This window comes from Mobula birostris, chromosome 15 (assembly GCF_030028105.1).
Source record: "Mobula birostris isolate sMobBir1 chromosome 15, sMobBir1.hap1, whole genome shotgun sequence".
In the NCBI taxonomy this organism is placed as follows: Eukaryota; Metazoa; Chordata; class Chondrichthyes; order Myliobatiformes; family Myliobatidae; genus Mobula; species Mobula birostris.
In genome coordinates this window covers 43868337-43893506 of record NC_092384.1, presented here as the reverse complement: position 1 = coordinate 43893506, position 25170 = coordinate 43868337, and the positions used below count along the sequence as shown (strand labels likewise).

At 37.4% G+C, this 25170-nt stretch overlaps 1 protein-coding gene across 7 annotated transcripts in view; it reads right to left on the bottom strand.

The window, feature by feature from the left end:
- Positions 1-25170, bottom strand: part of znf536 (zinc finger protein 536) — a 504062-nt gene that overhangs the window by 77156 nt on the left and 401736 nt on the right. The window contains exon 7 of one of the 7 annotated variants that reach the window (XM_072279693.1): positions 24759-24860. The exons of 4 other annotated variants lie outside the window; for them this stretch is intronic. In XM_072279693.1, the coding sequence (XP_072135794.1) occupies positions 24790-24860 (71 nt within the window). In that variant the 3' untranslated portion in view covers positions 24759-24789. Of the gene's footprint in view, positions 1-18625; positions 24861-25170 lie in introns of those variants that run through there. 2 more of the 7 variants (XM_072279692.1, XM_072279695.1) reach the window with 2 other exon arrangements.

Sequence of the window (25170 nt, the reverse complement as noted above, 5' to 3'; positions counted from 1 at the left end):
TATGCTCAGGTCAATGATCATCCTACCGAGAGCATAGCTGACTATGAGGGAGAAGACACTGGTATGTACAAAAAATACTTTCCAAATATCATCCTGCGTATGGTTGGATGAGGACTGAGGCTCTTCATTGAGTGCTGTGCACAACAGAGGTGAAAGCTATGTTACAAAATGAACCCCTTCCAGTACTTAAGGTGAACTTGCTTTTAATCAATTTGCAATCTATCTAAAGGGACCTACTTCGCTCCTCATGCCAAATGTAATAATATTAAATTAAATGTAATAATAGTAATATTAAATGATAATGCTTCAGCATATCAACAAAAAATGCAATCCAATCTTTCGCAATACGAGCTCACCTTTTGCTTTGAAGGCACACGTCATCCCTTTATATTATTTTGCCGCACTAAATATTTGGCATTTCAGGTGAATCAGATCCTGAGTAAAAATTGACCCAAGGTACATTTAAGACAAAAGCATCATGGTTTACATCCAGAACTATGGGCTAATATGGAACTTGTCCTGTTGACCGTGGTGAATGGTAGAAAAAATGACTATTTTATTTCTCCTCAGTCCATGACCATGTGGGTTTCCTCTGGGTACTCTGGCTTTCTTCCTCAGTCCAAAGGCGTACCAGTTGATAGGTTAATTAGACATTGTAAGTTGCTCGATGATTAGGATAGGGTTAAATTGAGGGTTGCTGGAGCTATTCTGTGCTGTAGTTTGATAAATATTAATTGATCACTGAGAAAAGCATTAGTGCTTTAAGGAACTCTTCCACAAATGTAGAAAAGAGTGGAGGTGAGGAAAATTGTAGGGGAAGGGCCATGTCAATTTCCTCAGTGTGAGAGCATCTTCTAATTGATTTCTCATTGTGATCTCAGTACTATGCATTCCTACTATTTTCGTGACTATTCAATGACAGTCACAGGTTGCATCCAAAAGCTCTAATCTTTGTTAGCAAGAGTGGATACGTAGCAAATAAACAAAGATTTAATTAGATGAATAACTCATGTGAGAAAGATCAGACACACTAAGGTGAACAGTACATGGGAATACCCAGGCTATTTTGATGGGCATTATTACACCTAGAGTGGTTAACCCTAAAATACAGCACCTTTGTGCATAAAAGGGTTACTAATATATTCAGTTTCTTGGCTTTGTTTCATTTACTTTAATAATCTTAACTGATAAAATCTTGCCAATATCATGCTTTAAAAATCCATTTCTCTTCCTCATTTCTACTACCCACTGTGCAAAAGATGTCCTTTTACATTTCAGTCTCAAGTGATCTTATAAGATTAAATGGTCTTATTAAGATTAAATTTTCTTGCACTGAATTTTACCAGCTGGTGACATAATCTCGATTTCTCAATGGCAAGATGATGCATTCTGAGGAAAGGAGACCAGAACCGTGTGGTCTCACCAAGGCCCTATGTAACTGTTGTATGAATTACTTACCCTCGTACTCAAACTTCTTGCAATGAAGGACAAGATACAATTTGTTTTCCTGTTGGCTGCACCTTTTCTATATCAACATTTTCCAATCTGTCACCGTTCATATTTTACTCTGTCTTTCTGTTTTCCTACCAGAGTGGATAACCACATTTATCCATGTAATAATGCATCTGTCTTGTATTTGACAATGTGCCTTTATCATCTTGAAGCTTCTTTGTATCCTGCTTAGAATCTGCAGTTCCAACCAACTTCATCTCATTGATAAACTTAGAAATATTATACTTTACTAATTTTTGATGGATATTGTGAATAGTCGGAGCCAAAGCCCCTGTTCCCTGCAGTACCTCATTACTCATACCCCGCCTACCCTCGGTTTCCAATTTTCAGTCTGTCAGTATACAGTAAAACTCCAATGATGCAACACCCTAGGGGGTATGGCGGTGTCTGATTAGCAGATTAGCGAGATTATTGGATGTTCGTCCTACTGATACACAAACAAATTCTATTTCACTTTCTTTTTTACACATTATATAATGAATTTTGCAGTAAATGAACCAGTTAAGTGTAAAAGGAGTGGGGAATATAGAAGCAGTCTGGAACTCAAAGGCAGTCACAAACTTACCCGTCTTCTTGCCCTCCTGATGTTCCAGTTCCCAACTCCAGCTCCACGCTAACACGCTCAGACAACAGCAAGAACCCTGACCCTGGATGCGCTGTGGACACCTGACTCTGTATCCTTGTTAAAACTCTCGACCTCTGCTTCCTATTTCTGATTAATGAGTGAACTAGATGCTGGGCCAGTGGATTTCCACATTAGTGGCTGTTGAAATCTGGAGTCTATTGTATTATCATAAATCCTTTGTGCTGTATGTTACAGTTCATCAAGGATCTCTTGAAAATTCCACAATTATTGAAAGTCAGTTATCTTTTCTCCCAGTTACATCTCAAAAAAACTCCAGTTGGTTTGTCAAAAACCATTTCTCTTTCATTAATCCGGGCTGACTTTGCCTAATCCTATTGATATTTTCTAAGTGTCGTGATATCAAATCCTTTAAAGTAGACTTTTGCATTTTGTGCTGCTGTTGTTAGGCTAACAGATCTGTATGTCCTTATTTACTCTCTTTCATTCTCTCTCTCTCACTCTCTTTCGCTCTCCCTTTTAATACCTGACCTACATTTGCCATCCTCCGATCTGTAGAAACCAATCCATAAGCTATAGAGTTTTGGAAGATGACAACTCAGAAACAACTTTTGGAAGCAATATAAATTCTGAATGCGAGGCTGCATACAACACTTCCTCATTTTTGAATTCCAGTCCCCTTTTATAAAGGTTTGCCAATTAGAAAATACAGTAATGGGGTCATAGAGTCACAGAGTCATGGAGTTATAGGAAAACACAGCACAAAAACAGGTCCTTCAACCTTTCTAGTTTATTGTGAGTGATTTAAACTGTCTACTCCCATTGACTTGCACCGGGACCATAGCCCTACATATCACTACCATCTATGTACCTATCCAAACTTCTCTTAAACATTGAAATCGAACTTACATACACCACTTGTGTTGGCAGCTCGTGCTACACTCTCACAACCCTCTGACTGAAGAAGTTTCCCCTCATGTTCCCGTTAAACATTTCATTTTTCACCCTTAACCCATGACCTCTGGTTATAGTTCCACTCAACCTCAGTGGAAAAAGCCTGCTTGCATTTACCCTATCTATACCCCTCATAATTTTGCATATCTCAATCAAATCTCCTCACAATCGTCTACATTCCAAGGACTAAAGTCATAATTTTCCTTATAACTTAGGTCCTCCAGAACCGGCAATAGCCTTGTAAATTTTCTCTGTACTCTTTCAATCTTGTTTACATCTTTCCTGTAGGTAGGTAACCAAAACCACACACAATACTCCAAAGTAGGTCTCACCAACACCTCATACAATTTCAACATTACATTGGATCTCCTGTACTCAATACTTCGATTTATGAAGACCAATGTGCCAAAAGCTTTCTTTATGACCCTATCTACCTGTGATGCCACTTTCAATGAATCATAGACCCGAATTCCCAGATATCTTTGTTCTGCCACACTCCTCAGTGCCCTACCATTCTCTGTGTAACACCTACACTGGATGGTCCTACTGAAGAGCAACATTTGGCTGCATTAAATTCCATCTGCCTTTTTCAGCCCATTTTTCCGGCTAGTCCAAATCCCGCTGCAAGCCATAATAGCCTTCCTTGCTGTCCACTACACTGCCAGTCTTGGTTTCATCCATATATTTGTTGATCCAGTTAACCACATTTTCATCCAGATCATTGATATGGATGACAACAACAGCAGACCTAGCATGGATCTTTACAGCACACCATTAGTCACAAGCCTCCAGTCAGAGAAGCAAACATCTACTATCACTCTCTGGCTTCTTCCTCAAAGCTAATGTCTAATCCTTGTTTTGAATACCAATAGAATGATCTATTTATCTTGCCAGAATGAAAGCAGATGAGTATGTTCTTCACGATATTAAGCTCCAAAGTTTTGTCTACTCTCTTTTCTATCTACATCCCTTTGTAACTTCCTGCTCCTACTGCATCTGGAAACTTGGATAAGCAACTCAACATTCGTTTCTTATTTGCTCAATAAATGCAGTTAACATTTGACACATAGTAAGAGTGATGAAAAATCCACATGTCACATAGCACCAAACAGAAAACCTTTCAATTATCTCCGTAACCTTTCCTCTCCTAGCCACCAATCATTTCTCAACTTATGCTGCAGAGTTAACCATTTCTTGCACCTTCCTGCTTTCAAGCAGTCCATTTAAAGACATCTGTACATACTCTTCTGTCATCAGTGTGGTGATTACTGAAAAGTTATAGTCGCACATGCCTTCACATATCTTGGATCATTTCTCCAAGATTTGTTGAAATGTTCAATGCAAGCGGATGTGAGGAAATATTCCAATTACCTCTCCACACAATGTTAAACTGACAGCTTGGTGGCTTCCTGGTGTCTTTCCACCTTTCCATGCGCATCATTTTCTAATCTAAATGCACTATTCCTTAGGTTAAGGAGTTGTGGAAAATTATCACTAGTGCATTTCAGTTTTCTCACTCATTTCCTTTAATATCCTGGAGTACTGGGTCATGGAAATCTATATCTTAGGCTCTATTGTATACCTCATTATCATGTTTTAAAACTTGCACTCAACCCACCAAATCAATTCCCTTAATATTTCTGGGTTCCCACGTACTAGCTATTTTGTATATTTTGCCGTTGGGAAAATGACTGTGAAGTATTCATTTAACAAATATACAATTTCCTAATTATCCATTATAACTTTCATGCAACTTTAATAGACTCTCATTCCCATTTACTACTTAAATATAATTATAATGTCTTTTGGTTTGAAAGCTATTTGCTACATTTTCTCCCACTTTTCAATTCCAAATACAGTACAGCCGATCTCACATTACAGAGTAACCAAAATTTGTCCTTATAGAATTCACTAATCATTACAAAAAAAATCTAGGAAATGGAAAAAAAGTATCACTTTTATAAACTTTTCTGAGAGAGCTAGTAAATAAATGCAAAATCTATTTCTTTCGACTCACATTTCCCGAAGCATGCGCATTACAGATACGTCACTCCAAAATGCAGAGTCACCTGCATATATCATTCAGGTCTACAGATATGTGGTGAATGTGAAAAGACAAAATTATAATAGCTTGCTATTCAGTTTGATATGTATCACATATTTTCCTGTGACATAGAAGGCAGACATTTAGTCCATCAGGTTTATGCTAGCTCTCAGCATCCCGACTAATGCCAAGAGAATCAGAGTTGGAGAAGGCATATTAAAATAAAGACATATTGTTAGAATAGAAAGAATTGGATGATTAACCCACAAACATGGGCAAGAGTAGGCATTTCAGTTTAGAATCATAGAACATAGAGCATAGAATAGTACAGCACAGTACAGGCCCTTCGGCCCACAATGTTGTGCCGACCCTGAAACCCTGCCTCCCGTATAACCCCCAACATTAAATTCCTCCATATACCTTTCTAGTAGTCTCTTAAATTTCACTAATGTATCTGCCTCCACCACTAAGTGAAATTGATATTGTGATAACTTTGGTGACTACTTAAGAGATTTGACATCCTTCAGCTAAGCTTCATGCCTATCGGGTTCTAAACACATACAGAGGAAATACCTGTAATTAAACAAACTTGTAGATCAAAGTTCTGAATGTAATAAACATGTTGGTTGTCATATCAAACACAGAATTATAATGAATCGATCTGCCAGATAAGTGACCACATATTGGTATTTAAAGGAGCTGAAATGCTCCTCTGATCACTGAGACACTCAATGATCAAGCTTCAGTAGCTGCACAGAGCAGAGCCCGTTGGTTTGATTTTGCTGCCTTCACTTATCCCACGAACTGTGCTGGATGGGATGCTGTTGAGCCACAGACATACTGGGAGAGCTCAGCACATACCATTCTGTTTGTAATGCACTATTTGTGCAGTATTGGACCTGACACCTCCTCCTCTCTGGGAGAACAGGTTGCAGATGACAAGCAGTCCATTAATGCCCTCATCTATTTCATCATCAGAATGTCTAAAGTGGCCTTAAGTTCCTCAGAGGCTGAGCATAAATTTCCCATCCCAGTGTCTATTCTGCAGCAGGTGATCTTCCAGCAATTTTCCAAAAGCAGTTGCTGGAGTTGACCCCTCATATGTTAGGAGTTATAGTGGCAAAATTTCCTGATAAAGATTTCAATGGCTCATATACAGTGACTATAAAAAGTATTCATCCCCTTGGAACTTTTCACGTTCATTGTTTTACAACATTGAATCACAATAGATTTAATTTGGCTTCTTTTTGATATTGATCAACTGAAAAAGATTCTTTTGTGTCAAAGTGAAAACAGATCTCTACAAAAGCAATCTAAATTAATGACAAATATAAAACACAAAATAATTGATTGGATAAGCATTCACTCGCTTTAATATGACTCACCAGATCATCGCTGGTGCAGCCAATTAGTTTTAGAAGTCACATAATTAGTTAGATGGAGATTGCAGTATGCAGTTAAGTGTTTCAATTGATTGTAGTAAAAATACACCCGCATCTGGAAGGTCAGTATCCTGGCAAAAACTACACCATGAAGACAAAATAACACTCCAAGCAAATGTGCAAAAAGATTATTGAAAAGTACAAATCAAGAAATGGATGCATGAAAATTTCCAAGTCACTGAATATCCCTTGGAGTACAGTCAATCATCAAGAAATGGAAAGAATATGGCACAGCTGTATATTGTTCTAGAGCAGGCCGTCCTCAAAAATTGAGTCACTGTGCAAGAAGGGGACTAGGGAGGGAGGCCATCAAGAGATCTATGACAACTGTGGAGGAGTTACAAGCTTCAGTGGCTAAGGTGGGAGAGACTGTGCATACAACAACTGTTGCCCAGGTGCTTCACTGGTTGCAGCTTTATGGGAGAGTGGCAAAGAGAAAGCCACTGTTGAAAAAATCTTACATGAAATCTCAGCTAGAGTTTGCCAGAAGGTGTATAGGAGACTCTGAAGTCAGTTGGAAAAAGGTTCTATGGCTTGATGAAACCAAAATTGAGCTTTTTGGCCATCAGACTGAACACTATGCTTGACGTAAGCCCATCGTCGCACACCATCCCTGCCGTGATGCATGGTAGTGGCTGCATCGTGCTCTGAGGATGCTTCACTGCAGCAGGCCCTAGAAGGTTTGTGAGGGTAGAGAGTAAAATTAATACAGTGAAATATAGGGAAATCCTGGAGGAAAACCTGATGCAGTCTACAAGAGAACTGTGACCTGGGAGAAGGTTTGTTTTCTAACAAGACAATGACCTCAAGAATAAAGCCAAAGCTACATAGGAATGGAAAACAACAGAAATAATGTCCTGGAGTGGCCAAGAATCCAGGCCTCGATCCAATTGAGAATTAGCGGCCAGACTTGAAAAGGGCTGCTCACTCACAATCCCCATAATCTAACAGAGCTTGAGCAGTTTTGTAAAGAAGAATGGGGAAAACTTGTAGTGTCCAGATGTGTAAAGCTGATAGAGACCTATCCACACAGACTCAAGGCTGTAATTGCTGCAAAAGGCACATCTACTAAATACTGACTTCAAAAGAGAGGATACTTATGCAATCAATCATTTTGTGTTTTATATTTATAATTAATTTAGATCACTTTGTGGAGATCTATTTTCACTTTGACACGAAGGAGTCTTTTTCTGTTGATTAGTGTCAAGAAAGCCAAATTAAATCCACTATGATTCAACGTTGTAAAACAATAAAACATGAAAACTTCGGAGAGGGGTGAATATTTTTTATAGACACTATAATTGTTTGCGTAAAACAAGTGTTCTTCCCATTTTGTGACTCTAAAGTGTGCAGATCATTCTCCAGCTCAACGAGGCAGGGAGAAGGTCTTGCTGCCGTTTTTGTTTAGTACTGAGTTCTTCACCATGAGTAGATCACTCCACCTCACTCTTTATTCCAGCTAGACTGTCAGTCTTTGTGTTGGTGCTTTGCAAGTGAGTGGATGTCTGATGGTGCCTACTCAGAAGGATCCTCCTTGCTATAGTTGTCATTTTTTTTCTGGAATGGATGGGGGTGTTTCTGTCACTTAAGAAGGACCTGGAGGAAAGAGAAATCAAACATGAATTAGGATAGCATTGAGATGTTGGACGGAGCAGATGACAAGCATCTTGATGCAGAATGGAACTGCGTGCTTGTGAATTTTCTGGCAGTCACGAGGATTACTAATAAAAGTCAGAGAGCTCCCAGTATTGCTCTGTCCAATCCTGGCAACTCTTGTGGGACTACTGATCTTGTTACTCAGCTCTGACAGACCTTTTCTGGTTTCAGTCTTCTCCTGGCCTCTGTGCTTGTGCCTGCAGTGAGAGAGTGAATTAGTGAATGTCCCATTCAAGATAAGGTGCAGATCTCTGGGCTCAGCTTGACATGCAGACACTGAGTATGCCAAGAAGTGAAATGTAATAAAGATGAGGAAGATGTGACTTAACAAAGGTTGATGACTGTACATTTGTAAATGGGACAAGGAAGCAACATGTGTCTTTGTGATAAGAATGCATAATAGAAATGGTACTTTCTTTTGCCAGGTAGTATTGGATGAAATGGATAAGTTGGGGACGGCTATGTCTTTTTGAAAAACTTGGAAGAAGGAAGAGTTATACTTACATGTTTTATTCTTCCAGGATCGCTAAAGTCCATTGCAGATGGCAACATTCTCCTGTATCACCATGCCTTCTTCAAATGTCTTTTGGCACTAGGATAGAAGAAAAACTTTCTCCTTGCTTTGACCTATTCCAGCAGGACCTCCTAGAAGACCGGCAGATAACAGGAGGCGTTGCTCGAGAATCAAGGTTTCTGTCTCTTGCTGCAACACTTTTAGCACAAGGTCTTGCTGAAGGGAATGAGGTAATTTTTTAAGTGTTGATTTAAGAATGCATCCATTTCACTTAATGACCACTGGATTATGGAAATGGGCCAGTTTTCTGGCCACTTCATTGTGATTTTTAAAAAAAAAACTATTACAGGACTCAAACCAAGCAGGGCCTGCTTTTAGCTGTCATATCGGACTTTTACATATATTAGAAATAGTTGAAGTTGAGGCCAACAATGACTGAAAATGTGCCAAGTTCATCAGCACTGGAAAAAGTAAACAATAGCTGACGTTCTTTGTAGAAATTGCATTGGAACTGAAATTAGGCCGGAGTGGACGGCAATCATTGAAAGAACAATCAGCTTTAAGTGAAAATAATACATGAGCAAAGTCAACACATCAGATATTGTCCATATTGAATTGAAAGGCAAAATAAATGAGAAGACGGCATGTCCACCATGGTCTAAAGTTGGTAAATGTAATGTTCCATAGCTGTGCACTCAGGAGGTTAGAATAAGATGATGATATTCAGTGGTGATGTTAGAAAGTCTCATTTACACAATAAAGGGCAGGAAAAAAATATGGAGCAATCCCACCAAGTGAGTTTCAGTGAGTGTTACTTGAAAGCTTCAAAACGTAATTTACTGAGATTTTGTTTCACAGGAATGACAGGTCAAGGTGAGTGAATAGAGTTAATATTCAAATCACCCTCTATTTACCTGGCTGGGGGATCAGGCTCAAGTGACTGAATGGCCTTCTTCTGCTTCTAGGTCTCTATGATGCCACTGTAATGTTTTGAATTCCGTTGCCTCAGATTGCAAGGACCAACTAGTAGAGGCTATAGAGCATACCTAGCTTTTGTTCAAAAGATTTGAATGGAAAGAAATTGGCCAGATTTCCTCAAGGGTTCCAATAAAAGACTTTGAATGTTTACAAGAAGTATAGGTGAAGAATCAATGCCACACCCATATCAACGAATGCCTTATTTGTGAAAGGTTTATTGGAGAAAGCCCAGCTGGTGATAACCCAATTGGTGATAGCCATATTGATTAAAGTGTCATTTTTGATAGTCGTATTACTGAGAGCCTTATTGGTGCTAGCCTTGTTGATGATAATCTTAATAGTAATAACGGCATTAGTGATATCCGACCGAGAGTACCATCATGAGCGATAATCACACTGTTGTTTCTTTATTGGTGATGTCTATACTGATGAAAGCTGCAACAGCAGGAGTTGTTTATGTGATAGCCTCCCTTGGTGATCACCTTCATTTAGCATTTATAAGGTATATTTTTGGAATAAAAGGCATTTTGCAATCTAATGAACAGATGGTGGGTGGAAACAGTGCATGAGTTCCAGAAATTCAATACTGTCAAGTCCATCTATGGCCCATACTACAAGATCAGTGATGCTTGCTTCCTGTGGGCATGGCTTCCATGCTGGGATAGCAGAGACATGAAGTTACCTCTGCAGCTATTGCATGTATGCACTATATTCTCAGGAAGTTTTGAAATGTGCATCAGGTCAACTGAGAAATCAAATCACGACTAATTATTTCTTCTAATTTCTCTCCTGAGTTCTTTTGTTTGTGGGACTTATTTCTTGCTCTCTTTACACCAGTGGTCCCCAGCCTCCGGGGTCCGGACTGATACCGGGCTGCGAAGCATGAGGGGTGTAGCAGTAGCCAGAGCGCACCCAGCACACCTTTAAGAAAAAAGCCAAAATAAACAAGGTAATTAATTAGGTGTTGCCTGGCACGTAAGTGTCGGCCCAGATCAGAGGCGATTGCCGATTTCACTTGCTCTACGCGATGTTCACTCCTCTTTCCAGCACGCTGGAGCCTTTAGCTGTTCCATTGTTTGGTCAATTTAAACGGCAGCCCAGACAGGCTGAAAAGACAGGGCTGTCAGAATTGAGGTGACATGTTGAACCTACACAAACTTCTTATAAAGTGTAGGCACTGCCATGCTTTCTTTATAATAACAGTTACGTGCTGGTCCCAGGACAGATCCTCTGACACTTTTCAGAGAGAGAAATATCGATCCTTAATGCCGAAGAATTTAAAGTTATTGACCCTCTCCACCTCAGTTCCTTTAATGAAGACTGGCCTCTGGGCAGCACCTAATTAATTAGCTTGTTTATTTTGGGTTTTTTTCTTAAAGATGTGCTGGGTGTGTTCCAGCTACCGCTGCACCCCTGCATGCTTTGCTGCCTGGTATCGGTCTGCGGCCTGGAGGTTGGGGACCACTGCTTTACACCATTCCCACTTGTTGGCTGGCAACTCAACTTCCTTGCTCACCTCACACAGGCTTGCAATTTACATTGTTCTTTTTTTTCTCTGCAAGTACTGTTAACTTTCCTTTCAAAACCAAATCTTTCCTAGACAATTTATTTAAACTGCCCCATTACTATAATTTGACTGTCAAAGTGATTGGATAACCCACTCATCCTCCTGAACTTCGGCTCACATCTTAATGCAAAAGTTATCCTTGTACACCTCTCCTCTAGAGTAAAGAATATTTAACCACCCTGATTAAACTATCATATTCAGGGAGAGTATTTCTTGCGGTAACTTTGACTGAAGCCATTTCTTAGCCCTTAGCTGCTTATTCCAGTATTATTCATCAATACCATTGGTAATATTCACTACCTATTTCACCATTTTCAATTTTGTTTTGAATGATTTTCCATCTTCCATAAGCTCAATAAAAACAAAATTCTGCTCATATTGCACGCATAACCCCCCCCCCCCACCTCCCCTCGCCTAAAGTCACCTGTTGTCACTTCATTCATTGTTGAATACCAGATTCTGGCACAAGAAGATTCAAAATTACATGTTCTGGTCTCGGTAAGAAAACTCAGCTCTGCAGTCCTCTGTGATCCTGCAACACTAGCCTCACATGAATCCTCAAATCAACGCTTCTCCTCCATCCACCAACTGAGGTCCAGACTTACCTATAACTATCTTCAAACTTACTTAAAATTTGACTTAATGTACAATACCTGTTTGTTTTATTTAATTGACAGGAACACTGAAAACAAATGTATAGGACTGACTTGTTTGAATTTTCTGAAATGTTGAATAGTTTGGAACTTTCAAAGCCTTGGCTATTGCCACACAACTCTGAAAAGATTGCAGAAAGCTGATATTTCTACATTAATATGAAGTTAAATTATACCCAGTAACAGGTACTGCAGAACAGATACAGCCACCTTCTCAGGCCTAACTTTAGACTACAAGTCTGGTTGGAGACCAAAGTATTTTTCCAACCAGCTGATTGGTTAATTGAGTTTGTAAGTGTATCTCTGCCCCTTGACTAATTATCGTTTGCCTAAATAAATAGATTCACAGAAGATCAATTTTTAGAACTAATTGTATATATTATTAATTAGAGGCATCATCCAGCATTATACCTATATGACCATGACTGTGATGATTCTGTAGATTATTCTATACTATAGAGGCATCACCATAACAAGTTACCTATTTTCTTTTCACTGGAAATGTACTGCAGTTTAAAGAAGTCAGCTTGATCATTTCAATCTCTATCCATATTGAGGTCATGCTGTAAATGTAGGGTGGAAATTTATAAAACACCTTTTACAAATGTTTGTTTATAAATTCATTGATTGTCGTGAGTTGTTTTATACTGAAACTGGAATAAATATTTTCCTGCAGACATTGTAGAATCTTGATGTTAATGGAATAATGTGTTCTTATTGTCATCATCAAGAAGTTTTGGTACAATTTATTTGTTTTAGTACTATTATTAAATTTAGAGTGTTGGTCTGTATACAATTGGGGAGATTTTCATTTTGTGGTTGTCAAGGTGATATTTAACATGGACTATGCTGAGGTATGCTATGTAAACTTGAAGTCATGCATGTTACTCTTTGATCTTTCACACCATAGGTCATGGTTTCTTGTGCTTAATATATATGTCTTATAGAATTTGGAAACAACATTTTTCACCTCAGATCATCAATGAATAAGCACCTAAATGGTGTGTGGTTAAACCTCATTTAACACATTGTGGAATGATGTCAACAGTATCATTAGGAGAATTAGGCAGTTACTCAGGACATAGATGCTAATTTTAGCTCACTTAGTCCACATAAACCCTTTTGCCCCTATCACTAATCCCATTTGTGCACATCAGGACTGCATTCTTCTATCTTTATCTATCTAATGTCAACCAAAATGCCGCAGACGTAGTAATTCCAGCACCTTCTTTGGCAGCATGCTCCAGATATCAGCTACTCTGTGTGCGATACTCAACTCCCAGATCCTTCCTCTCTTCTTAACTCTATTTCCTTTTATTGTTGAGACCCCAACCATGGAGAAAGAAGATTTTGACTATCTATGCTTCCTATAATCTATTAGCCCCTTCACTCCAGAGGAAACAAGCCCATTTTCTTCTTGTGACTGCATGGATTTGCTCCCAGTGCTCTGGTTTCCTTCCATATTCCAAGGACACATGGGTTTGCAGGATAATTGGTCACATCTGTGTAAAAGGGAGGTGTGGGCATAATAAGACAGAAGATCCTACTACCATGATGTATCTCTCTATCCAATTTCTCTCCTAAGTAGTATCTCTACTTCAGGCACCATCTTGGTAAATCTCCTCTGTATGTTCTTCAATCCAGTCATATTACTCCTGTAGTGCGGTGACCTGAACTACACACAATACTCCAAGTGCAGCCCAATTAGTGGTTTGCAGAGAAGTTCATTCTATAGCTTTGTGCTTTACATTTGCAGAGTTGATGCCAAAGTGCTGCCATTTTCACATGTGAGAAGGCATTTTTTAGTTATGCAGGCAGCCCAATACCAAATGATATTAGTCTCATTAAACGTGTAAGCTGGGGTTCCTTTGCTGATTGCAGCAGTTGAGACACGAGATTCAAGTAGCAGTGGGGTGGAGCTTGTGGCGTGTATGCTTGTGTTGCTCAAAGACAACCTACCCAACAGAGGTTCAAGAGATTCATAGATGTTCAAAAAGACAGACACAGAAAACGATCAATTGACAACACTGCTCCAGAGTGCATAGTGAAGCTTGGTTTGCTGCCAGCATTTTCAAGGCCCTTTTCTGAACTGTTTTCTCCATACTGGGCATGACCGGTCCATCCAGTTTTCTTTACATGAGAACAGACTTGAATCTCAACCTGACAGGTAGGTAAGCCACTCAAGGTTGCAGCTCACCAGCATTGCTTAAATAACTCATCTCTCAGGCCATCATGGACCTGGCACATGTATAGGCTAGGCCTATGATTAATTTATGAACCTATTAATTTTCTTCAACTAGTAAACAATGCCATGTTGCTTCTTTGTGAAGGACAACTGAAGAGATTGAGTGGAATTTCAATTGTTCACCTCGTGAATGACCCATATCTTAGTGAACACTGCCAGCACGGCCAAGTCAGCACATTTTGTCCTTATTCAGTGCAGAAATAGAACAAATCAGTTCAAGCCTCAGTCTCAGATGAGATGAAGATCTTCCATAATATGATGGAGAATAACAAGGCATTTTCAATGATTCATGTGTAAAATATGTTATAATATAAATACTATCAGCATTCAGTTAGTTGTCAGAATTGTGCTGAAGCAAACTATTAGGCTGAAGTGCAGAGTGCTTTTATTACTGTTAGAAAATTATTATATTACCCTCAGACAGTATATAAATGTCTGTTTTTTTAAAAAAGTAGAATAAATCATCTTTCATTGTGTAATATTATTTTGACACATTGCTGCTGGTGATGAGACTGACTTCACAATGGAAAACAGGGCTGAGAGAGAAGATGTTGTAGTTGATATAAGTATTTCCCAGAATGTGCACGCATTAAGTATTAATTTATAGAGTATCTTATGTCACTGCAGAGGAACGGACCTCCAACTAGTTTTCTTTGAAATGACCTCACAGACATTTTGTAAGCTGTTTTGAATCCCTAGTGTTATCAACTACGTTAACTTTAAACAATGAGAAGCAATTGTTTAAACACTAGGAGGAGAAATTCAAAGTTAAATGTAACTAACCTCCTGGCATTTGATTCTATTAATTCTATTTGCAATTTACTCCAATTAATACTGCCAATTAAGGAAAATAAATCTAAGAACTGCAGAGCTAATAAGATATCTTATTTCCACTAGCTATCACTGACTTTAGTTTATAAAATTTATTTATATTATGACTCACATATTAAAATTTACAGAACTTTTGTAAATATAGTTAAACAATAATTAATAATATTTAATAGGAAAATAGAAATCGCGCAATAAGATTAACTCAGTGGGAGAAGATCTAGCTGCATGCAGGTGATTTGACAATGATTCCAGGAATAACCAGATGGCACTTTTACATTTATGCCCCTAATTTTAAGATTGTTTTTACAGCAATCCTACAAGGGACATGGGAGAATTGAATTCCTCTCCATCTGCTCACACTACTGAGAATTTGAAGAATACAGAGCTCTGCATAAACTTACAAGCACATAAATGGAACTGCGTGAAATGGTTTCTGGTAAAGATCTAATCGTCAGTCTAATAGTTTGAAAAAGTGACCATAGGGTTTCTTTCCGTTTTTATAATACAAATGGGACTGTAGCAACTCTTTACCTTAACAAGGTCCTCGCTGTCATTTTACAGAGTCATTGAGCTAGCTCTACCTTTTGGCTCTTTGGCCCATCTAGTCCATGCCAAACTATTATTCTGCCTAGTCCCATTGATCTGCTCCTGGACCACAGCCCTCCAAACCTCACCCATCCATGTACTTACTCAAATTTCCCTTAGAAGTTGAAATCGAACCCAGAATCACTACTTCTGCTCACAGCTCCACACTCTCACCACCCTCTGATTGAAGAAGTACCCCCTCATGTTCCCCTTAAATATTTTACCTTTCACTCTTAACCCAGGACTGCTAGTTGTTGCTTCTTCCAACCTCAGTGGGAAAAAAAATCAGCTTGTATTTACCCTATCTATACCCATCAATAAGTTTATATATCTCTCTCAAATCTCTCCTCATTCTCCTGCACTCCAGGGAATACAGTCCTAATGTATTTAACCTAATGTATTCCCTATAACTCAGCTCCTCTCATCCCAGCAACATTCTTGGAAATTTTCTCTGTATTCTTTTAATATCATTGATATCTTTCCTGTAGGTGGGTGACTAAAACTACACACAATATTCCAAAGTAGGCTTCACCAATGTCTTATATAACTTGAAAATACTATTCCAAATCTTGTACTCAATACTTTGATTTATAACAACATTATATTGTTAATAATCTAAGACTATCTTCAGACTGCATCAAAGCAGACAAGCTGACTTATATTCTTATCTGCTGGTGAATTGGTATTTAATTGGGGAACACATTAAGGTCACATGCAATTGTTGAAATATTAATTCTGTTCCTGAAGAAATATATTTCACTTATTAAATAAGGATGCTACTTATGTAGATTTGATGTTACTAATTAAGGGAGAAATGTTTGTCCTTCAATAAAGCCATGAGATGTCATATGTCCTTTCTAAGTCCGTGGATCAGATTGAAATCTAACATCTCTGACAACGTTGGTTTAACTGCACAAAGATATTGACTGGATAGGCCTTCCTGGCTAGAACTTTCATTTCCTCCTTTTCTTGCCTCTTTTGACAGCTTGACCTCTCTGCCGTTTTGGAAGCCCTGTGGAATAGACAACAAAGGGCAACCAGCTGGAGATTCTACATCCACCCCAGTTACAGCTCTGCATAGAAATACCCCAATTTAGCTCATCAATTTTATGGGGTTTCCCCTAACAAACTTCATTCATATCTAGTCACCAAAAATCTTGAGTACTATAGAAAATCCTTTAAATAACACAAGTAAGACCCAGATTTCCTGTAACATATGGCAGTGGCTGGATTATTGTGGCCCAGTTAGACAGAGCTGGCATTATTACATAAGGATCAATGTCCCCAGCTGCATGCTGTGTATGATTCCAGCTTGTATGTATAACACACAGAATATTCTGTCATACTATGAGAAGAGCAGGTTGCGTTAAAAGTGGGTATTGATGATCAAAGCCATGAGCACATTAACAACTAAAACATTTGAAAATTTATCTTTGTCTTCGGAGGAGCCAAATGTCAGAGATGAGTCCAAATGGACTTCTGCACCTGTTGGCAAAGATCCCCAGATGTGTCATTATCCAAATAAACAAATTATCATTTTTTTCTTTTGCTCAAGAAGTTCCTCTCTGTTCTATGTTCTGCAGTTGTAATAATTAAGGATCAATATTTTTAAAGAAATACAAAAATTCAAACTTGTACCTCTTTGCATTGAACAGTTCAAAGTTAATGAATGAGGAGTTCCAATGTATCCAAAATAGATCAGTCCTTTAAGATATCTTCATTTGATTCAACAGGAACTATAAAGTTTGAAATAGTGTGCTTTTAGAATGCTCTCTCCTGTGTTTATGTCATTTGCTTCATGGCTTGTGAGGGAATGACCAACTTTACTACAGATGTAAAGTAATTTCTCCACCCATCTGCTCTCTTGCCTCTTATATCTTTGATTATCTTCCTGCATGCAGTTTAGTGAATGTCTTTCTTTTTGGATCTTTTCATTAGCACTCTGCTTTTCTAACAGATAGATAAAAAAAATGTTCTACAGATGTAACTTAATTTTCATTCAGTATTGCCCTAGTCTGAGAAGTCATACAAAAAATGACCTTTGAATCACCACTGGGCCCATAAAGCACAATAAATTCCATTGTCCTGTCAAAAATTGAAGATGTTTTACATCATTACAAAATTTAATGTTCCATCTTTCAAAATGTACTACTTTTCAAAGGCCACATTCCAATTGAAGCTCATTAAATTCAGGCTCGAGTTTCCTGTGGTGGGGACGAGAAAGAGTTTCTCATGCTTTGGAAGTAATATGAATCACTCTTTTAAAACAGATATGGTTACATGCTAGTTTTGAAAGGTACAGTAACTGCTGAGCTCTTACAATCTACAACACTGAAGCTTTTGTGTTTATAAATCAAATAATTGCCGCTTGAACCATTGCACTTTTAGTCACGCTGCATTCTATTTACTTATGAATAAATCAACTTCTTAAATAAAATTATTGTTTGGAAGTTTAACGGTTAGTTTATATAATAATTGGTAGCTTAAAGTTTCCTAGAATTAACATTAAAATTGAGAACAAAATCTGGAGTTTGGCTGCTGCCTTTGTTTGAGTCAACAGCAAATTATTAATAATCTTTGAGTTTTAAAAACAGCCTTGTACGCTCAGTTTGGAAATTGGAAGCTGCTGAAATTTAATGGATGATAATTGAAATAAATTGTCCACCAGACCAATGAATGCAAATGTTCCATTATTGCGCTCAGCAGATTGTTTGGTAAATCTACACTGACTCCAGAGTTGACAGAGCTAACAAGGGTTAAATTTATATTTTTCACATTATCATTCAGTAAAGTACTGCTATGGTTTTAATAATTTATTTTGTGGATAAACATAAATGGTCACCCTGCATCTCAGCAACGTACTCTCTTTCATTATAATTTTAATATTAAAGCAAGGCATGAAACTCTCAGACACTGCCATAAGCTTATATGCATTGCTGAAGTTATGGCTCAGCAAATAGATCTGATAGGACGTGAAGTGTCAAGTTATTAGTACAAAACCACTAATTACCCATCATTCATTGTCAAACATTTTTAATACATTATTCAGTTTTAACCTACATATCATACTCATTTTCAACAATTTATAAAATAATTTTTGGGGATTTTATTACTCTATAAACCACATGTAACACATATTTTGGGGGAGAAATTCAACCTATTAGGAAATCAATGGCCTTTTGGCCTGCATATTTTGGCTGGCAATGCTGCACATCTGGTCTGGTCGCAATATTGGAAGTTGGAGTCTTTCATGTATTCAAGGTGTCCACGTGATTGGTGAGGTTTGTGTTTGTAAATTGGAGTCATACTGCTCATTGTGAGATCCAGGTATAATATTCAAAAACAGGCAGGTATTAACACTGGTCAAGGTCTGCCTTTACGTCACCAGATCCAGGGTGTTCAGGTTGAGGATGGATCTTGAAGAGACTGCTGAGGGAATGTGTACAAAACCTTTCTGGGGAGCCAGGAAAAGCAGAAATAGACAAAGAGCCTTCTGCTTGTTGGCTCAGTGCCGAGCCTGCTTGGCAGGTGTGCTACATCAGGATATCAAATTGGCATCTGCAGCCCATCTATTTCATTTAGATATAACCCAATGTTCAATTGGACTTGAGCCTTTTGTAGTTCATTTCATACTGAAAACTGGAAAAGTTGAATTTCTCCCATGTTGTTCTTTAAAGCCATATTCTTTCTCTGTAAACAACCACCGGGAATATTTTTTTTAATGTTTCTGATACATGTTATATTGAATGTATTACCAAATAGTAATTCAATTTGAAAAAACTCCATTACAAACTAAAAGTTGTCAAAATATTTAAAATTAAGTTATCAGGCAATGACTACAGCTTTCTAAAGATCTACACAAGATGTCTTCCTGTTTCCCCCAGGATGGTACAGGCCAGTTCGGCACTGTGTAGCAGCATGTTTTAGATCTGTCCAAAGGGATTTACAGTCTGCTTTTCACACAATTGAAAAAACATATCATGTAGGGATCATAGTGATAAAAACAGGGAATAAATTACAAAAATATACTGTGCTGATAAATGGCAAGTATTTAACAGAAATCAACAGAAAAATATGGCTTTAATTTTCATGCATTTTGTAGATTAATTTTATCACTGATTTTATATCATAAAGTTTTTCAGTTTCTAATTGTAGGTTGTGAATAGAAGATTGGTCAATTAGACATATATACAGTAGCCGGCCTCAAGATTTAAAATTACAAGAAACAGGTGCTGGTTCAGTTTTGATAGCTGTTAGCAAAATTATTATTAATAATAATAATAATAATAATAATAATAAATTGTTCCATTTAAGCTGGCTATTCCATCAATGTCTCATGCCATAAACAGCAGGGGAAACGTCATTGTATGTTTCAATGGGAAGGTTAGGCTCCTCCCCGCATTAACTAACAGTGAACAGGTGGTTGGACGAGCAGCTGCAGGCTGCAATGCATGGTTCTGAGATCTTTGAAGGAAGTTAGCTCTGACCAATATTTTTGAACTTTAGCTCATGTGGAGAAATTAAACTGATGGGAAGATCATAATGCCCCAGTTTTTAGTTGTAGGAATTCTGTTAAAATTATAAGGCATTACCAGCAACTGTGTTCTGTCCTTTTAAATTCACAAACATATTTTCTATTCTCATACATAGGGAGGCCACACGAGTTTTGACCAGCTGTATACCTGGTCATAGAATACAGTCTTGATTCTAAGCATCATTGTTACCACAGCATTAAATTAGAACATTGCTGTATATACTAAACTGTACACAGTACCAGACAACCTTTATATCACAGGTCTGAAGATACAATGTGATGGATAAGCTGATGATACTCAACAATTACGCATTGATAGTGCTTATTCAAACTTAGGCACAACTCCAGATCTCTATCACTTGTAGATTCACTGTTAGATAAAAAATATATTTTGATAATTTATCATGGGGGAGGTTTAAGATTCCAACTTTGTGACTCACTTAGACTGCAAGCATTACAAAAATAGAATAATTTGACATTATTATTATTCTAATAACAAACACAATCCAAATTTCAATTCCATATTTCTACTTAATTTTAAAAAAACCTCGAATGTTGGTATTTATTGTTTTTCCCATCCTCCTACTGAGTCACAGAGCTTTGGAGAGATGCACTTGTCTGTAGTTTCTAAATTCAAAAATTGTCAGTGTAGGAGCATGTGTCCTGACCAGGGGCCCAGGAAATTGTTCAGCAATGGGCTCTTTAACCTTGTACAAGCAGAAAATGTGCATTAGTTGTTACAACTGCTACTCTAGTGCTTTCCAGTTTCCAGGGAGGCAGTATGTTCTTGTAACAGTACAATTTTTTTATATTGCCAGTCTAATATCCCAAGTCAAAGGTCAAACTATCCTTACATTAAGGAGAGAGGAGTGATAACACACCCACAGGATTTACAATTGTATAATTGCAGACTAAATTACAACTGAAACACCAACATTTACCACAAAAATGATATTGCATCTCAACTTTGTATAACTGTAATACTTGCACTTATATCTCAAGTATGCAATTTACCATAGTAGTTCAAGCAGGTGGCTGCTTAGCTTCACGGTTGATGTCTAAACAACAAACAGCCATTGTGGCTGAAAACAAATCCGTCATTGGTGAGAAGCTTCAAGCCACCTTCAGAACTTGTTCAGTTACAGCCAAAATTCCAGTGGATTTTGACTGCAAATGAATCTTAATAATTTCTCATATATTTAAAGAAGTTCTTCAGTTGCTACCTGCTGCATTTTTAATTAAAACTTGAGCATTAGTTATTTGCAAAAATTTAGATATTCTAAAGCGGAGGCCCAAAAGAACCTAAGCATTCAATACCTGCTTGAAAAAAACGTAAAATGCAATGTGTGTCCTTTAGGACTTTCCTTCAATGAACCAGGCTACAAGTGCCTGTATGAACCATAGAGATTCTTTAAATCAAAAATAAAATTTCAAAAATAATTTCTGAAATTGGTTCTACTTCTGTCTGCCCATTTTAAGGCTAGTATATCTAAGAGAGCCAAGCATAGAAATTCTGTTCCCTTCACAATATCTAAGTAAGTTTGGAGCATTTGATTCTATTAGATTACTTGGAAGACCCATTCTCTATTGATCACTTTATGTGAATAAGTGCTTTTCATATCAATGATAAACTTTCATTTATTGGGTGATACTAAAACAGTTAACTCTGGTGATACAGCAGTTTAAGTATTAGAAATTCACACTTACAGAATTCATAAATCACTACTAAGAAATCTGAGCTGCTGAATAAAAGTTTGATCTCAAAAATGTTTAATTTTAATTTTAGTTTGTCTTTCTTGAAGCAAGTGTCGATGAAGTGTCCTTGTATTATGTCAAGTGTCTTCTATCCCCTCTTGCACTAGACTCATCTCTACCTTTACTTGGGTCTATGCATACTTATGCAATAAGTATATATGAAAAACTGAATGATATTTGCAGTTGAATTTTTGAGTGAAATATGCACTCATTGGATCATTTTGATTGGCTTTGGATCAAAAGAAAATTGGAGCCAATAGAAACTGATCCTCCTATTACCAACAGATATCTTCTGTTTTGTATCCTAGTTAGTTTTACGGCACAATGTCCCACATTTTCCTATGGCATTGTTCCATTGCTCTATTTACTTATAAATTTCATACCTTTCATATGCTTTTTATCAAATTAGATTCCTTTCTCCACCCCTTCCCAAACCCCAGACACACTTCACTTATAAAACTACAAAACCATCATTGCCTTTAAGCTCCAATTACAATTTTAAGTCACTTACTTAAGCATTCTGAGTTTTCATCACCTCTGTAGATTTGGTGGCTCAGTACTAACTCTGGGATATTTGGCAGAACTTATCTCCAAACCATAGAACATGTTTCTAATTAGCTACTGCTCCTTCCTGGCTTTCAGATAATTACTAATTGTCCTCTAAATTTTACCATGGAAATCCAGTTCTCAGGCCTTTCATTCAAGATTTATTGAATCACTTTTGAAAGTACATTCCATTATAGGATATACACTTATCATGTCATCACAAAAGGTTAGCTAAACACCTTCCTATTCTGAAACAGTATTGCATACCAATTTTCGATGGATAACCTCAACTTTATTCATAAATATTAAATATAATATTTAATCAATTGCTGATGCAAGGCTAATCAATCTGTAGTTACTGGGCATTTAGGAAAGCAATACCAAGAGTTAGTTTCATAGTGATACTGTATCATCTGACACGATTGAACCCAGACTGAAAATGCATCTGCTGCTTATACTCTGTGGAGACAATATCTCTTTGCAGATGTCATGGGAACAGAATGTTCAAAAAAAAAGTCCTCAAAACTATGGTAGGGCTGCATAATTTTGAATAAAAGTATTATATCTAATGCTTTACTTGAATGAAATAAGTATATTGAATTAGATTTCCTTCTACAATGCAATAGCATTTACAGCACTTGTGCATTGCCCACCAGTCCATTATGTGCATCTTTGGCCCTGTTCAATCACAGTGAATTAGACAATTTCAGATTTGTGGACTCATAAGTAGATCTGCACTAAACTTGGTTTTCAACTCAATCTTTGTATAATTTAGTGTTTACTGTGCCAAAAAGTGTTGTCAGAGAGTTCACAATGTATTACCTAAATGCTTTGCTGGGTTACTGAACTATGGATTTCTAGTAAATGACCCCATTATATTTACAAGATACTGTGATGTTGGTTACCTAGTGAGTGGCAAATATGCTTTTCTAGCATTTGTAGTGATTTCATTTCATTACTAAATTCAACACTAAAGCTCCTTTAGAATGTTATTACTGACATACAGTAAAGTTCAAACATAGTAACCAACACCTACTACTGAATTGATGAATGCTAATTGTGAAGTACTTACTTTTAGACATTGCATTGGAGCACTGGTACAAAACACTTGCTTTCAACCTTTCTGTCAGAACCTCATTTAACAAAATTGACTGACCTGTTACTAACAAATCACTTGCCTTTTACTCTCACCCTATTTTCCTTGAAATCATTGCAAAATAAAACTTGTCAAGGTGTAAAATGGGTGACAAATTAATTCTATTAATGTCCTGCCAGGCACATAGACACAAGATAGCAACCAATGTGGTATGCCAAATTATAATTTTATGTTGCTTAGAACATGGGACAACTCACACTGATAAGACTCTCTTCTCAGTTGAAAAAGCACCATAATCGTTGGATACTTCGGAAGAATTTCTGTTTATACTTGCTCTCCAGTCCAAACAATCTGACATTGGTTAGGGAAAAGGAGTCACAACAATGTTTTCAAATACAGCAATAGCTTCCACAGCAAATCAGTGCACCATGAGCAGGACACAGTAACACTGTTGACCATGCAAACATCTCAAAGCTTAAAGTAGCCCTGGTTTGATCAGGTGCTGTCTGCATGGAGATTGCACGCCGCTCGTTCACCTCATAATGACGTGGGCTTCCCCTGCGCACTCTGTTCCGTTTCGCATCCCCCAGGCGTGCTGATTGTTGGGGTAATTTACCCAGAAGGTAAGTGGCTAGTGGAAGAAACAAGGTGGAGATTTTGGGCATGTGATAGAGAAAGATGTAGGGAAATGAATTGGGGATTGTGATTGATGGGATTGCTGTGGGCATTGACATAGGTTTGGTGGGACAAAAGGCTCTTTCTATGTCATAAGAAAATATTCATTGAATGTTAAATTTAAAAAAAAACAGAAAATGCTGGAAATACACAGCAGGTCAAGCAGCATCTGTGGAAGGGGTAAAAGAGTTAATATTTCAGATGAACGACCTTTCAATAGAACTAAGAAAAGCCCAAAATTAAATATAAGTTGCAGAGAAGGAAGAGAAGAAGAGAGACTACAGGAAACATCAGTATAGGAGGGGGACGGAAAGGACTGAGTGTTGGTGGCACTAGGTGAGAAAGTGTGCTGAAAGTTTATTAATCACATTTGATGTGACTAGAGGAAAGATAAACAAAGATAAATTAGAAAAGATGAGAGAAAAAAATATATACCATCCTGGAGCTGTTGGACACAAAGCACCATAGTTCTAATATTTATTTTGTTCTCTTCATACTTCCTCCTTTGCAACTCAAAACACATTTGAATACTTAATTTTCTTAGTTCCAATGAAAGAACATCCACCAAATGCAGAAAACCTGCCTCACCTGCTGAGTATTTCCAGTATTTTCTGTTTTTTTATTTCCGATTTCCATCATTTGCAGCTGTTTGCATCTTGATTCCAAAAATATTCCTGTCAGCTGGGATGCCTTTATATGGGAGAATCAAAATCATATTATATTAGAATTGAAATAAAAATGTTATAACCTGAGTGAAATGTTGGCTGTTATTTCATTGGATTTATTAATAGAAATTTACTTATCCCTCTTGGGTATCCCAAGTGTTGAATTTTACTGCATCTCCTTTTGTTCATTTAAACTCATGAGCAATATTGCTTAACTATCACTCAAAACCTCACAGATTGCTTAATGATTTAAGTTTAGAACTACATTTATATTTTGAGGAAAACTATTGATAATATGCTATCAAAATGCTTTTGAAACTCAAGGTCAATTTAAG